Source organism: Dermacentor andersoni, chromosome 5 (genome assembly GCF_023375885.2).
Source record: "Dermacentor andersoni chromosome 5, qqDerAnde1_hic_scaffold, whole genome shotgun sequence".
Classification (NCBI taxonomy): domain Eukaryota; kingdom Metazoa; phylum Arthropoda; class Arachnida; order Ixodida; family Ixodidae; genus Dermacentor; species Dermacentor andersoni.
Window position 1 is genome coordinate 149,290,211 of NC_092818.1, and position 15,745 is coordinate 149,305,955.

The 15,745-nt window shown below is 44.4% G+C and overlaps 2 protein-coding genes across 11 annotated transcripts in view; one reads left to right on the forward strand and one right to left on the reverse strand.

Annotated features, from left to right (window-relative positions):
* Nucleotides 1-628: 628 nt before the first annotated feature.
* Nucleotides 629-9,569, reverse strand: RpS27 (ribosomal protein S27). The gene is made up of 4 exons (XM_050178911.3): nt 9,484-9,569; nt 8,971-9,079; nt 8,152-8,262; nt 629-759 (listed from the first exon to the last, which is right to left on the reverse strand). Exons 1-4 carry the CDS (start codon nt 9,487-9,489, stop codon nt 731-733), a joined length of 255 nt encoding a protein of 84 aa, XP_050034868.1. The 5' UTR covers nt 9,490-9,569; the 3' UTR covers nt 629-730.
* A 392-nt stretch (nt 9,570-9,961) lies between these two features.
* Nucleotides 9,962-15,745, forward strand: part of LOC126531396 (ras-related protein Rab-8A-like) — a 52,028-nt gene continuing 46,244 nt past the window's right edge. For 4 of the 10 annotated variants that reach the window (XM_055071142.1, XM_055071144.1, XM_055071141.2 and 1 more), the window contains exons 1-6: nt 9,963-10,127; nt 10,633-10,693; nt 10,772-10,832; nt 10,898-10,975; nt 11,092-11,181; nt 12,465-12,581. In XM_055071142.1, coding sequence (XP_054927117.1) covers nt 10,004-10,127; nt 10,633-10,693; nt 10,772-10,832; nt 10,898-10,975; nt 11,092-11,181; nt 12,465-12,581 — 531 coding nt within the window. In that variant the 5' untranslated portion in view covers nt 9,963-10,003. Of the gene's footprint in view, nt 10,128-10,632; nt 10,694-10,771; nt 10,833-10,897; nt 10,976-11,091; nt 11,182-12,464; nt 12,582-15,745 lie in introns of all 10 variants that reach the window. The other 6 variants (XM_050178905.2, XM_055071139.2, XM_055071140.1 and 3 more) reach the window with 3 other exon arrangements.

A 15,745-nucleotide genomic window follows, 5' to 3' on the forward strand; every position in this document is an offset into this window, starting at 1 on the left:
ACCTCACAGGCCTGTGAGATACGCCTTTCATTTCTCTTGTGCGAGTTTACGCGTTTTCATGGCGAGCGGCGGGCATTATTCACATTTACACTAGTAAAGGTACCCCCCGCCCTCTCATTCGCACAGAAATGTTGGCGTGGGTTGCACCCGCCCCGGAAAAGAAAATCCTGGGTACGTGCCTGGCTAGACCCCAAAAGACGTTAAAATGCATGACATCATTGTAACCTGGTGCAAAATCTTCAGGGAAATGTCGCGCGTCACGAGTCTACTGCCATGCTCCTGCACGAGTGTAATACAGTTTACCTTAAAATTCCTTTTTAATCTGTCACGGAAATATGCAAAGAAAAGATATCGAGATAGGCCTGAGGAGCAGGCTATAAACAAACCATGGAGCCACGGGCATTTTGATCCCAGAGTGAACTAAGCCCACGGCAGCCTTGTCCTAAAGTGTGAACTGCTCACATTTAAACATTTCAGCTACTATAGTGCCCACTCAGGCTGCCACACTTCAGTACGAAGGAGAAAAGAAAGTGCTCATAGCTCTTTTCATTCAGCTCAGTGGATTTTGCATTCCGACTGAAAGGAAGACTTCATGCAATACTACTTTTGACATTAAAACAAGTTTAAGTGTAAACAAAAGAGCAGTTTATTGGAAACACAATGTAAGCACAGCAGCTTGGATGTGGTACTGGACCATTTTATTTCCCTTTTTACAGCCAAATGGTAGGTCCTAGTGCTGCTTTTTCCTGAACGAGCATCCTGCAAAAACAAGAAAGAAGTTATAAAGCACTATGGATCAACACACCTGTTAAACTGCAGTCAAATATCACGCACAATATTTCAGTGAATATATCCCATGATATAAAAAAAAAAAAATCTCCAATGCCGTAAAAAGCAGTAGCGTGATATCACCTTCAGTAGTGTTGGTGTAGGCAAGGCACATGGCCTTCCACACTGTATTACAACCCCAAATGAAGTTGCAGAGATATTTAGTACATGTCACAAACATGAATACTGCTGAGAAAGCATTAAAGAGACACTAAAGAGAAACAATTAGCCTAATCGAACATTCCTTGAAAACGATTTGTGTTAATTTCACCAGAATAGGTTTAGATTAGAGGGAAAAAGATAATGAAGTTCGCCATTTTGCATTTTATATCAGAAACCCAGCGCTGATGTCAGTGACAACATGGATTTCAAATTGTTTATTACTTGCACCATTGTGGCTCAGTAAAATTCCTTGAAATTCACAGACTTCAGTTCGTCAAAATCTACGATGCCATAGCAAGCTGGTGTGGGATGGATGGATGTTATGAGCATCCCCTTTGGAATGGGGCGGTGATGTGCCCCACCAAGCTCTTGCTATTATACTGCCTAACGTCCTCCTAGGTTAAAGAAAGCCATGATGAATTCCCATAACCAAATTCTCTGACCCCCTATTGTGAACCTTGTTTTTGTACTTCTCAAATTTAAGGTAGTTTCCCTACTTTTCTTCCAATCGTCTCTTGCTAATCTCTAGTGCAGACATGTTTACTGCTGAACCCAAGGGCTTCAAGGAGGCCAGTGGTGCCTAAATCGACCGCTGGGCAGATATATTCACATTGTATTAAGCATGCTCCATCGTTTCCCTAGCTTTACGCAGCAAGCACATGCATCTTCCTTCTTGTATCTCCCTTTATAGGTGCATGTCCTAAGGCATCCTGATCTCGCTTTGGAAAGTAATGAGCTTCCCTTTAAGTTATCATACATTGTTTCTTTGCTGATTTCATTTTTTCCTTTTAAATAGTTACTCATCGCAGGTTTCTTTTCCATTGCCGCCACCCATGAGATTGCTTCAGCTCGACTTTCCGCTTGATGTTCTTGGTTGCTGTGTTGCTCACCCTACAGGCCACATACTTGCTGGTAAGCTTCCTATTTCTTTTTCTCCACTGTAAATGAATGTTTTTCGTGTACAAATACTTCAAACACTCTCCCAGCCCATTTACGTTTTTCCATATTCCTCAGTCATTCTTCAAAATCAATTTTACTGTGAGCTTCCCTCACTTCAAAACTTGTCCAGCCCATATCACCCTGCACAGCTTCATTTGTAGTCTTCCCATGAGCACCCAATACCAGGCGACCTTTTGGTTGCCAAGGAGTCCCGACTGTACCCCTGATTTTAAGCAAACAACCGCATTTCCAAAAGTAAGTCCTGGAACCATTACACCATTCCACATGCCCCTGAGCAGCTCGTACCTATTGTATCCCTATAGCGCTGTTTCATTATGGCTGCATTTCTCTTCCCCTTTACTGTTACCATTCTTTCCTGTGATTCCATATATCTATTCCCTTCGTTTATCCATATACCAAGGTATTCATATTCTTTTACCCGAGGTATTTCCTGGCCCTGCATTGCCACTGTCTGTTCCCTATGAACATGACGTGGCAGCGCCACCTGTCTCAATCTTGTGCCTTTTCTGGCTTACCAGGACTCTACGCATGATAAGAACAGCTCTCGCAGTGTTTTTCGAGGACTGCTCACTAATGTAGCAGGAATTATTTTTTCTCTCGAGTGTCCCTTTAATACCAAGAAAGTAAAAAAAAATTTGTGGCCTTCCGCTCTGTGAAGGAGGATAACCAGAGAAAGTATTGTGATGACTATATTGACAACTACGTTGACTTATATGATTATTGCTATATTGATCGAATAAGGACACATACACGTAACTTAGCACTTATTATCGCCTTTATATTGCATTTTATTGTGCTTTTCAACCCTCCAATAGGAGTGAAGGAGCACCACCATCTCACATTATTATATATGGCCATGTGCCATAACATGGTCGATAAGATGACATCATGCGGAAACAGATGAACTTTTATGTTTCTTTCCACTCTACATAGCCCTTGCCCACGGACGCTTTCCTAACACTTTTAAGCACTTTTCTAACTAATCATAGAATGGCCCAACTATTAAAGGATGTCTCACAAATCTGATGCCAGAACAATTTCTTCCTGTAACTATAAGCGGAGTCATCACACCCGATACTTGGCTCTCTCTTTTTTCGTTTCCACTAGTGCACTGGGAACTACACAGCGAAGATGCCAAGAGGGCAAAGCCCAGGCCAAAAGTTCAGTGGCATGGTGGTGAAAGGGCTCATTGTGACATCCCGCTGTAACCACAGTAGACTACACTACACAGAAAGCCACTAACTTGGAGCCCATGTGCAGCAAATGTAGCTACGCGCAATTATGTGTAGCCCTGCAGTGTAAAGATGAAAGGGTTTTCCTGTCTTTTTAAGATCGCAGATATATGTGCTACACTAACTCACTATTAGCAACTATATATTACTGAGAAGGTTCTCGCGATCATGAAATCAGCCAGTAGTGCTGGTGGGTCTAGCTGCTTGCGCGATGACACTGCGGAAGCGAGAGCAAGTGACTTTTCACGGTTTTTGACATGAGAATGTAAATTCCCTGCTGCATGCAAAGCTGCAATATTTGGCTCACATGTTCCCAGCTGCGTCTACTACAGATCGGCAACGTTTTCTTACTGCGTTTCAACAGGTGCCTGGGGCCCCTTTAGGATGAGTCATTCAAAGCTGCAGATAAAAGTGAATACAGCTGAACCTTGCAATAATGAAATTGGTGGGGAACACGAAACTTGCTTTTGCAAGAATTTCGTTGTTGCGAAATGAGACAGCACAGATAGGCAATGCGTTGCAGAATGAAACTTTACTGCTCAAACTCCGTTAACCTAGTTCGGCAAGCTTTGCTCGAAGATATAGAACCGCACTGGCAAAAGTACAAAGCGCGCCGCATGCGTCGATCAGCGGTGCCAGCACCGCTGTGGAGCAGTATTCTCGGCAAATTGCGTAACATGGCACCGGACGCAGAGCAACAGCGCTCCACGCATGCAGCAGCGTTACCCCAGCTCACACTGTTGCTCATAGGACCCTATGCTTCCGGTGCCGAGTGCGAAAGTTAGTGCGAAGAAAGAGTGCAACTGTTAGCATGGCACCAAAACCAGCATTCTTGAAGCAAGGGATGTGTATTCACGGACGATCGCTCAATCTCAGCCTGATGCATGGCATTCCATGCTGTGACCATCATCTCAAGTGCCATAAACAATTCCATGTCGCGGGGACGTGGATTTCGATTTCCTTGTTTTCGCTGCATTTTTCTCACCGAGGTACACATTACACACTGCACTAGGTGTGCAAAAACAATCATCGCATGTCAGCAACAACAGGCGCGCCACTTTGAACAGGCTACCAACAAACAAGCTGGCAGCCATTACATGTTCCCAGCGCAATCAATCTCTTCTGGCACTTGATTTTTTTTGTAAACAAAAATAGCAGTGCCCAAGCAAGTGTAACGTGGTGATATTTAATGCAATTTTAGTACAAAGCAATCAGATTTTAACATATTTTGGAGCCTGCTAGCCTTGCGTGAGTAGGCAATATGCGGGGTTACGTTCTCGCAAATTTTGTTAATGCGACGATGTTTCGTTGTCGAGAGGTACGAAATGCATTCAATCCTATGGGCATTCGCCGCGATACAAAAATATATTTTTTCAAGAATTTTGTTATCACGGGTTTCAACTAACTGCAGCAGTTACTATTGGTCACACTACGCAATGCCTAAGACACATACTCAAAACATGATATACCTATGTAAAATAGCAGTCCCTAAAACACACAGCAAGTCATAGGGTAGCATACCCATGAGTTCATGCATTGGCTCTCCACATTCGTCTCACAGACACAAGAAACAGCGTTAGTGTATGATGTTAGGCCGTTTAATGCGGGAATGAATAAAAAAACTCTCGAGCATGAATAGGCGACTATGAACACAAGTGCTAACGAGTGTGCATGCAATATAGCCTGCGAAAATACCCAAGCATGAATGAGTACCCATTTATTCTGCCGACCAACGCTTTACATTTATTCCACACTACTTACAAGTAGTCATTTACTGCCTAAAACGATGCTTCCAATTACTGGGTAGCCAAGAAAAGCAAGACCAAGCACAATGCTGTTTCGGGCAACTACAGCAATGATCATTCTGGCTGCATCACCATTAGGAAAAACAAGGATTAAGACTAGTAGCAAAAAGGACTAACTTTGACATAACTCGTGTTTCATTCGTTTCCATTTTAGCAGGGAGGGTCAACTAACGTGGCAATAACAGCAAGCTCTCTTTTACCCCAGAAAACATTAATATACTTAGAAGCCTTCCTGGCGTTCTGCCAACAACATAGGCCTTAAATACTTTAGTCTATTTTACTCAAATTCCAAAACTTGGCCTATAAATGATCACTAATGTGGCCTTTTCGAAAATGATTTTGCTCAACACACTACAGGTGACATAAAATGAGTGAGCATAACCACTATTATTGCATGTATCTCGTAGAGGACGTTGGAAACTAGCACCTCAATGTACAATTACACTCGAACCTCGCTATGACGAAGTTGGAGGGACAGGTGAAATTACTTCATCATATTCACTGCCATTGACTGCAATATATGCAATGAGGTGCACAATTGCAAACATGGTACAGTCGAACCTTGATATATTGAACAGCACGGTCGTCGCGAAATAGTACGATATGTAAAATCACGTAAAAAATGCGTCAATCAATGAACCAAGGGTAGATTGGAGATCGCTGTTTGGAGCGTGCGGTTGGTTGAACTGCGCACAATTGGCATAGGCCGCCCCGACTTCGTCAGCCGCGAGCGCGTGGTCGTTTGCGCTGCATGCAATTATCCTAGGCAGCGCCGACTTAGTCAGATGCGCGAAGGCGCCGCGGCCTAGGCCAATCGCGTGCGGCACAACCGAACGCTCCTTGATCATTAAACGATTTTCGATCGTGCCCTAATAGTGGTGCAGTAAATACACACTTGAAGCTTCACACAAAGTTTTCATTTGGCTGAAAGTACTGCAGCAGTGCAGCCTGCTTCTTATTGGCAGCCGCATGCTTAAACATGGAGTCTAAACGATCCACAAGCAATAGGCTCGTGCCCTCTATTGCGCCAGAGTAGCGGTGTAGAAGGGCCAAAGCAGCTACAGCACCAGTTGAAGTCAGGAGTGGAGCAACATAAGCTTGCGGGACCAACATCGGCAGCATCTTTGTTTGGCCGCTATTTCTGCTACGATCTCCACATCCGTCAGTTGAAGCATTTTGAAACACTGTCAATCACAAACTATTAAGTGGCGCCGCCAAGGCGTCTGAGCGAGTCCAGTGTGCGCGTGCTGTCACGTTTTTGTGGATGCAAACTGCCAGTCCTCGCAAGGTGCGGCAGGCAGAGGAGTCAGTTCAGCAAATTCAAAGCGCCGATGTCGAACTAGCCAGAGGTGCCGCGTGCATACGCCACTACGTTCAGATGGTGCCCTCGGCACAATCGCAGTAATTAGATCGCAGCAGTGCTATATACGAGGGAAAGCTCACTTACAGGAAAGCTCACTGCCTGTCAACAGAGCGCACGTGGTCTGGGGTGGCGGAGTTCAACATATCCATTTTACATCTGACCCCATTCTAAATAAAACATTATATATGCATGCAATTTACCAGGTAATATAAAAAATGTTCGATATACCGAGGTTTGACTGTATAAACAAGATGGCTTAGCAGCCAGCAGAACTGGTACCAGCCACGCATGCGATGAAATGTTAAAAATATCTTCGCCATGTGCAACATGCAGCTTAGCACCTGACATGACAGCCTTTAAGTAGCTGCCTCCTGTTTCACTGTGATTGTCTTTCATGTCCGCTTTCTACTTGGCTCGTCGCGGTTGAGCAGCATGTGACAAAACAGCACTCCACTGTGGGATCAAGGCAAGCGAACTTCGGCTCAAGGCCTCCGAGAATGCACCGGTGCCAATGCAATCTCGGAGGACACGCCCAGCTGCCAGCCCACGAGGTGCACCGCAGGGAGAGGTAGAAGTGAATGCAAGGCCTGGGCATGATCCTTGAGATCACGCCGGGGAGGTCTCTAACGCCAGGTGCAGCTTCGCCTGCTGGCACGGCGCGGTAGAAGTGCATGCAATAACCTTTTACACTCGGAAAAACACTTATGTAGCACGTATTGAGGAACAGAAAGCTGTATTGGGAGTTTCTCATGCCGCTCTACAATTTTCTCATTGACACTTATTATCTAATTATATTTGAGAAGTTAATTAATTAATTGCTACTTATATAATTAGGTGGAAGATTGTTAATTGTGTTTGCGACATCTCCAGTGACGGCGACCCAAAGGAAAACTGGGTCACTGAACACAGAAGATGAGATTGTGTCAAACATTGATGTTTTAGTGCACATGAACAAAGTGGAAGATGTAGATGCATTCCTAATCGGTCGTGCGTGCTGCACATGCCGGAGGAAAATCACCCGAGTTCTTCAAATAAAGCAGCTTTGAAGTGAGTGAAACATTTTTATTTGAGAGTGCTTGTCTGCACACGCATCTACGCACCTTGGCAGTAGATGCGTGTCTGGTTATAAGCCAGTGTGCCCACTGGCTTATAACCGCAAGGTTTTGGCGGTCCCACGCGATTCGTTATATCGAAATTTGACTATATATATATATATAGGCTACAGGTTAACGTAATCGAACTTTTGACGGGGAATTAGTCAACGCCAATGTGAGATGTACTGCTACTATCACCAGCTCAAACACCATCGCTCAAGCTCCTAATGTCTTTCTTCGCGACGGTGATGGGTAGCTTTAAGTGATTAGTCTACATGAATCAAAACCTAGCTGCATACTTCATAAATGCAGTCCCCAGAGCCACTAGTTCAAAACAGAACCATCATGCAAATTCATCTTCACACTATGTAAATGTCTATATTGCATGGGAAAACCTGACGTAGCTCATCCGATTTTGCTAAAACAACCAGTCAGCGTCGCCTCTCAAAGTGGATCGTTTGAGAATAAGGCCAACAAATAAAATTACATTTTTTGCTCGTGGCATAGTATAGGCATGACAAATCAACAACCACACAATATCTTTGTTTGACAGTAAATGTTTCAAATGCATAAGATGCAAGCTCCCTTATCACTAAGAAAAAAATTCTGTCATAACAAAGGTCTTACTTTCAAAGTAGTGCACTGGTCTACTACCAACAGTGCTGATAATAACACCACTGGCCTCTAAAGGGCCATGCAATGCTTACCTTCAGTTAGCCTAGCCCGACCTCCTGTTGGCTGGCAAAGAACTGTGGAGCACCCAACACACAGTACTACTGTCTGGGCATGGCTGAACACTGTAGTGATCTTGTAGCATCCTGCAAGTGCGAGAAACATGGTCAAATTTTGCGAGTGCATGCGTTACTAAAACCACACCGCGGAATGTTGGCATTTCAGCAACGCCGTCACCACCTATTTTCACCGGCGCCACTATCGCAGCCATTACGAGCGATCGCAAATATACAAAACCAAAAAAAAACTAACCTTACGTTTAACATGCGGTCAGACGAGTAACACCAACGTAGCCCCTAGCATACCATCGTGCACACTACATTCACACATTTCTTTCCACACAGGTGCGACATCTCACGCGAATCCGCCAAGCCCATCGGAATGTCTGATCGTTACTATTCTCTTGGTTCGCATCCGTCAAACCCGTCGTGAGGCCTCGGATCGTTTGCACTCACTTAAGCGATCGCTGCTGCTCCAGCCACATGTTGTGCAGACCCAAACTTGAACGCAGTTTAGCGAGGCATTTAACAGGCACATATGCACATGCTTGTACTGTCGTGACAGGTTGGGCACATGGTTACTCCTTCGGTCGCACGCATTCAATAGGGCTATCGTGATTGCTTCAGATTGTGTCGTGCACATTTCAAAGCCTTCAAAATGTTGAGCCCAATCGAACTGCAGGCGGCAAAAAAACCATCAGGCAATTTCGCGTCCGCTGACGTGCATCGACATGTCATTGCTTATGACTACATCGTCGCAGCCGTTTGACAAAACCGCCACAGGATCGCACGTACCGGGGCATTTAACGTCCATGAAGAATGACTTCGGATGCTGGACCAACCGCTTTAGCTTGCACTTCCTGCGCTCCTCCTCAGGCGAGGGATTCAGCAAGTCCTTAGCGAGCTGAAAGGAAACAAAACAACAAAACATGAGCTGGCTCCAACGGCACTGCGACACCATCTGCGTATTCCGGAGCTCAAGTCGACAGGTAAGTGCTTCTTGTAGCTTCTACGAGCACAACAACGTTGACGAAATGTGGATCCTCAGAGCGCGTAGACAACGAATGCGTCGTAACGCATTTCGTCCGTAGGCGACATGGCCGGTACACGTTCAGGCAAGTCCGCGCCGCATTTAGGCTTAAGAGCCGCAACGTGACCACAAAGCAAGTCAAATAGTGACATTTCACCGCAAAAAACTCGCGCAACAGGCAGCTTAAGCAGCACACGCTTTACTGAACGAGTGCGATGCCGACTGCAATAACCACGAACTAACACAAGAATTAATTATTAGATTGACACGACACTCACAGGCATGATTGCCGACTCGAGTACACACGGCGAAAAGGATGAGAGACGGGGCGAATTATTTACGCGAAGGGGCTTGATTGAATCACGATGCCGTTTGCGGTCCCTAATGGAGTTTTTGGTTTCGGTCGTCGTCCTACAGGTATTTAGGTTTTTGAAGGCTCAACAAGCTAGTCAAAGTTTTACCGCCCAGAATATATTTCTTACAATGAGCTGTAGGTGGGATTTTCATTTTAGTTTGCTAACTAGATCAGGTCGATTCGCACCGTGCACTGTTTTGCACTGATCACTAACATCACGCATTTTAAGCACCAACAGTAATTTAAACACCACTGACATTGAAATATTATTTATGCGTCTGGTTCTTTAATTGATTAATAGAAATATAGAGATAATTTGCAATGTTTATGCTTTTAGCGTAAAAAGTTTATATTTATACTTTTTTTTCTTTACGATATTTGTTGCGTTGACACTTTCGGAAGTGACGACGACTTTCCCTTCTTTTCCGGTTTAGTTGCTTGACATGGCGAAATCGTACGATTTTTTGTTTAAGTTGCTTCTCATAGGAGATTCCGGAGTCGGCAAAACGTCTATTTTGTTCAGGTTTTCCGACAACAAGTTCGACGGAAGCTTCATATCGACAATAGGTAACCTGTCACTTACCCATTCATCTTAGGTCAAATACTCGAGGTGTGTAGCTCACTAGTTCGTCCTCTATGCTTGCGGCTTTCGTCGCCTCCAGCATAAATATCCGTATTAAGGCATTAAATGGTTGCTAAATATTGATACTGATGATATATAATCACTTTGCGATGCGCAGTTAAGCCGTAACAGCTGCTGAGTTTTATGCGTACGCGATGGCACGGAGTGGTTTTCGTGGCGGCCACTAATACCGTTACCAAATGCTTATGGCACGAAACATAGACTCTGTCCACGGTGACTCTGTCGATCAGGGGATCAGCTCATAGTACGCATTGTTAAGATTATGACATGGCACAAAAACAAATGAAACAAGTAACTAATTCAAGGCTGTGGTGTCTATATAGTCGGGATGACCGACGTGGAGTTGGTTGACGTCAAATTTGTGACACTGGAAAACCAGTTTTTGTTTATTACGGCCTGCTAACGTGTGCGCCCTTGTTACAATTGCAGGAATCGATTTTAAGATACGGATTATCGAAATTGACGGGAAGAAAATCAAGCTGCAAATATGGTAATAGCATCTCCTCGCATCTAAGCCGCCGCTTGTCACTAGCCTCTGACAATCCGCGTGTTTGTCTTGTGTTCTTAGGGACACGGCTGGTCAGGAGCGCTTCCGCACGATAACGACTGCCTACTACAGGGGGGCAATGGTGAGCATTGCGATAACATTGTTTCAAGTTTGTGTGCTAAACTTTTTCATTTCCGCACCATGCAGGGAATCATGCTCGTTTACGATGTCACAAAGGAAGCCACATTCGAAAACATAAAGACGTGGATCAGGAACACAGACGAGGCACGTTATTTGCAGTCTGCATCCCTTCTACCGAATGTTTCTGTTGCGCAACTCTTTCTATTTTAACCAGAGTCACCTCGCTAAATGTGATTTCTTTGGTTTGCTCATTCGTGCAGCATGCGGCGGCAGACGTTGAAAAGATGATTCTTGGAAACAAGTGTGACATGAACGAACTCAGACAAGTTTCGAAAGAGCGTGGAGAAAAGGTAATGTGTTGCTTAACTCTTTCTTTTTGATTAGACGAGGTAATGACACCGAAATTACAGCTACTTATTTTTGCAAAGGACTGAAAGTTGGGCTAGTTGGTGTGGGTTCGTTCTGGTGTAATGGCACCGCAGAAAATAAACGAAGATAGAAAAGACATGCAAGACACAAGCAAGGTATAAGTGTTACTGCGAATCACTGAGCACATTCATTTTCAAATTTCTTCCAGCATGTTGGTATGATTCTTGCAATGCCCTGAATGGCACTTGTGACAGATGTGGATTTGATCACGTGATTCTAAGCAGCAAGGACATATCTATGCATGTTTTTCCAAGGGCTCCAAAGCCATAAAGCCATTGCACACATTCTGATCTGCACATGGGTTGCATTGGCTTATTAACGCTCTAGCGTTAAGGGCCCCATGTCGCAAAATATCTTATGTCGGCGTTGGACATTGCTTGGCAAAAAATCATTCCAAACCACAACCACACAGGCCCTCTGCGTGGCACAGAGGCATTACGGAACTAATTGAATTCCTCAAAGTAAAATGTGTACAAAAATTGTAAAGTATGACCTGAACACAACCTACAGATGTGATAGCGCTGGAGTTTAATTTGAATATGCTACAAACCATAATTCTGTTACATGGAAACTCAAACACAAACCCCTTTTGCAAGCGGCGCAGCCCGCTCGGTTCCTTGCAGCACCACCATCACACTCACCTCCATGCATCTGCAAGAAAGCTGCGGTCGCCAGGAAGCGTGACAGGCAGTCAGAGATTGTTGAAATCTATCGCATTCCACTCTTAGAGGTGAAGCTTAAGCGTCCTCCAAGTTTTGCTCATGTGCTGTGAATGTTCTGTTTCTACCACTAACACTCTTTTCACATGGGGTTTATGGTTCTCATTGTAATCAATTTGCATCAAGCTTTTCTTGTGAACTTGAAGCACGAGGCATAATTGAGTACAGCAGGTTTGATTTCAAGTATGCTTGAAAACTACGTATAGTAATGTTCAGCGTGTATTCGGCATACAGTCACCGTTGGATCGTGCATACTCGAAAGTGCCCCTGTGACATGGCTATGAATTGGACAGTTTCAAAAGCTGAAATTGCCATATAAATATTTTTGGCCGTGGCTTATTGCTCATCATGACCTGCGTAAAGCAGTTTCAAGCACATTGTCACAACAAAGAAAGTATGACTGAAATTTTTATATCTGTGAAGCTTGTCTTTTGCCTTTTGTTAGTTTGTTACAAGGGGCCACAGCGTTTTGCTCTTGCTTTCAGTTGGCAATAGAACACAACATCAAGTTCATGGAGACCAGTGCTGTGTCATCAATCAATGTGGAGGACGCCTTCTACACACTTGCAAGAGACATCAAAGAAAAAATGGAGCGAAAGGTGGTAAGAGTGCCTCTCCTTTTTGCAATTAGGAAATGGTTGGGGTCATTCTGATCAGCGGAATCCTAATTTGGATTCAAAAGGCAATTTTTGAGGAGTGTAGAACGGCAAGCCAGGCAAGTTCAATACTGTTCATATTGGCAACACAGCCCAACAAACAAGGGACACAAAATCACAAACACAGGACAGCCAATGACTCTCTGTACATCAGAGGTAAACTTGCTTAGTCACTAGACAGTACTGTCATGAACATCTGGGGTCAATTTTTTATTCCTGTACATGCTGCTCAGAGCATCCAGTTTTGCTTGAAAGGCTGCCTGTCCTATCCTTCAATCTTTCAAAGCACCCACCACGTTTCCTTTCTTACTGTTCTGCAAAAGTAAAGCTGGTGGCTACTGGGTGGATTTCCATAGATTCCATGGCTAAGTAGTGCCTCTGGCAGAAAGTTGGTTCCTGATATGTGCTGTGGCACAATTTCTTGGCAGAGATTGAGGCCATTGTGCCGGTACCATGGCCTCTGAGATTCGTGGTGCAGTGGAGGGTCACACTACACCGTCCAATGCCTTGGCACAAGGATGGGTGGAGTATGTCAATCACGCTCCTACATGGGTGCAATAGCACAGCTTGTATTGCAGCTTGGAACAGTGAAAAGGGGAGGAATGCAGGGATGGAAGTGCTGCACTGTGAAGGAAATCCCTGCTACATACAGCGTCAAATTGTCATTTATCGCAAGTATTGTGCCAGGCCTGCGCTGACGAGCGCCTGCTGTGAAATGGAAATATTTTGCACGTGCGAGAAGGGGGGCGCACGTCCAGTGACCATCCTTCGCAACTCACCCTCGCGCACTTTCCATCACAGCTACAGCATACGTATATGGCACGCGGCCACCATCTTTCTGCACGTGGACATCATAGGGAACCTCATGGCCACGTTGAGGCTGATGACAATCGCAGAAATTTGCCTGGAGCGTCCATATGTAATTTTGATGATGCACAATTGTGAAGGCACTGCTGCTCGACGTGCTTTTCTTGCAGTCGCCTAGTAGTATATCGACAAATGCATAAGGCGCATTTTATTACAAGGCAGCCTCGAAAACTGGAAGACGACGTAGTCACGGATGCACAAGTCACACAACACAGGCGCTATTCAATCTATACCTGCAAGGACAATTAAAATAGTATAATTATTTCTGTTCCATTTGAATTTGTGCTGCTTAACCGTGCTTCTGATCAACTACCAACTTGCTCAACTAGTAATTTCAATTGTAGGAATATATGTAGTGTCGATATAGTACGGCCATTCAATTCTTTATTAAAATTGTGTAACTGCCGAACAGATAGTGCACCAATGTCTTGCTTGGAACAGCCTAGAATACCATAAGCTGTGATTAGCATGAGCTTTCAGCACATGAGCTTATCCTTGTGCATTATTATTAATGTGCGAGAATACAGCGCTCACACCATATTAATAAAGAATTTGGCGGCTGTATATATTCTACTTGTTTAGAAGATGAAGTGCTATAATAGATAAAACGTTTATCAGATGAAATGAATAACTTGGTGGTGGGGGAGGGGTAACTCTTTATTGAAATGCAGAATTAACTGTGAATTAGGATGAAGCTTGCACGTATCTTCATCCTCTTATATAATAATAACATTAAAATGGACCAGTCAGTTGAAAAAGATAGTCGCAGTTATGTCCAAAGATGAAGCATCGATTGCGATAGCAAATTAGTTGATAGCTATGCGAAGTAAGGATAATAGTTTTATTGGCCGGGTAAACTTCTAAATATTCACTTACTAAATTAACAAGCACGGCATCATGCATGCACAGGCAAACATGAAAACATCTCACTCAATGACCACAGAAACTCGCTGTAACAACGTTGGAGTGAGGAGGCGCGGCAGAAGAAGAGAGCGAATTGACCTTCGTGCTGCCTGTTGCTTCAATGTGAAGTAGCCATTGAAAGCACAGTGCATATGAAGCTACCACCACTCGTCAGTGCTCTTTGTCCATATCACAGATCGCTTTCAAGATGTGGCTCCCACTTGGCGGCACCGTATGCAGTAGCCGCAAAGTAGAACCCCCCCCCCCCCCCACTCCCCTCAGTGCCTCGCATGTAACGGAAGATGGCGTGCTTCCTCCCCGCTTTCTTCCCTTGTGCGTGCAAGATTGAGCTGCGATCGTGGGGTGACCCATGCAAGTTTCACTCCCACATACAGCATACGGCACGCAGTGACGATGTTATTGCGCTTGGACTTTATACGGAACATCACGGCGACGATGATGACAATGGCAGTAGTGCACCTGGGGTGTCCACGTAATTGCTAGCACAATAAAAATACTTGAATCTTAGTATAATACATACTGAATGCAATGTTTCAGAAAATACTAACTTATGCAGTGCTTCCTCTTTGCACTACGGCAGTAATTTACTGCTCCAAAGCTTTTTTTTCTTGCTCCAAACAATTTTCCAACATTTTTCTGCTTCAAAAGGCCCTAGTGCCACTTCCATCAGTGGGAATGCCATGAGGGCAAGACAGCAGCAGCATTTGGTTGCTTGTAACTCCACTGACACAGGGCGTGTTGAAAATGTTGAAGCGGAAAAGCTCTTTAATACCACAGCAGATACTCTCGGCCAGTCACTTTTGCAAAATTTTGTGTTACTCAGCACCGGACGCATCATCGTCTGCAATGATGCGTTGAGATGATGATTGAGATGATGCATCTGAGACAGCACACTCGCCACTGTGCAAGGCACACTGTCTCCCACAAATGCCAACACCTCTGGTGCCAAGCCACACAGAACTGATCATCTGAGAATATGGCCTTTGGATACATTTCACACCTTTCATGAAAGGTGCCTGCTTTTATCAGTACCCATTTAATTCTTTCCAAGATACGAAACAGTGGTTACTCGAAACTGCTTGCCAGATTGAAATCTTTCCTGCCATGCTCATATAACTATGGGACATTGGTTTGCACCTCATTGGTTTGCCCACTTTGACACAAGGGCATCCGGGATTGTTTTCTGTGAATTTTACTTCAAAGAGCACTGCCATGTTTAGGAGGGTATTTGCTTAGCTGACTTGTGGTAGTACTATACAGATTTCACCGAAAGTTTCAAAATGCCACCACTTTGACAAAGCTTCTCAGTGATCAGCCTT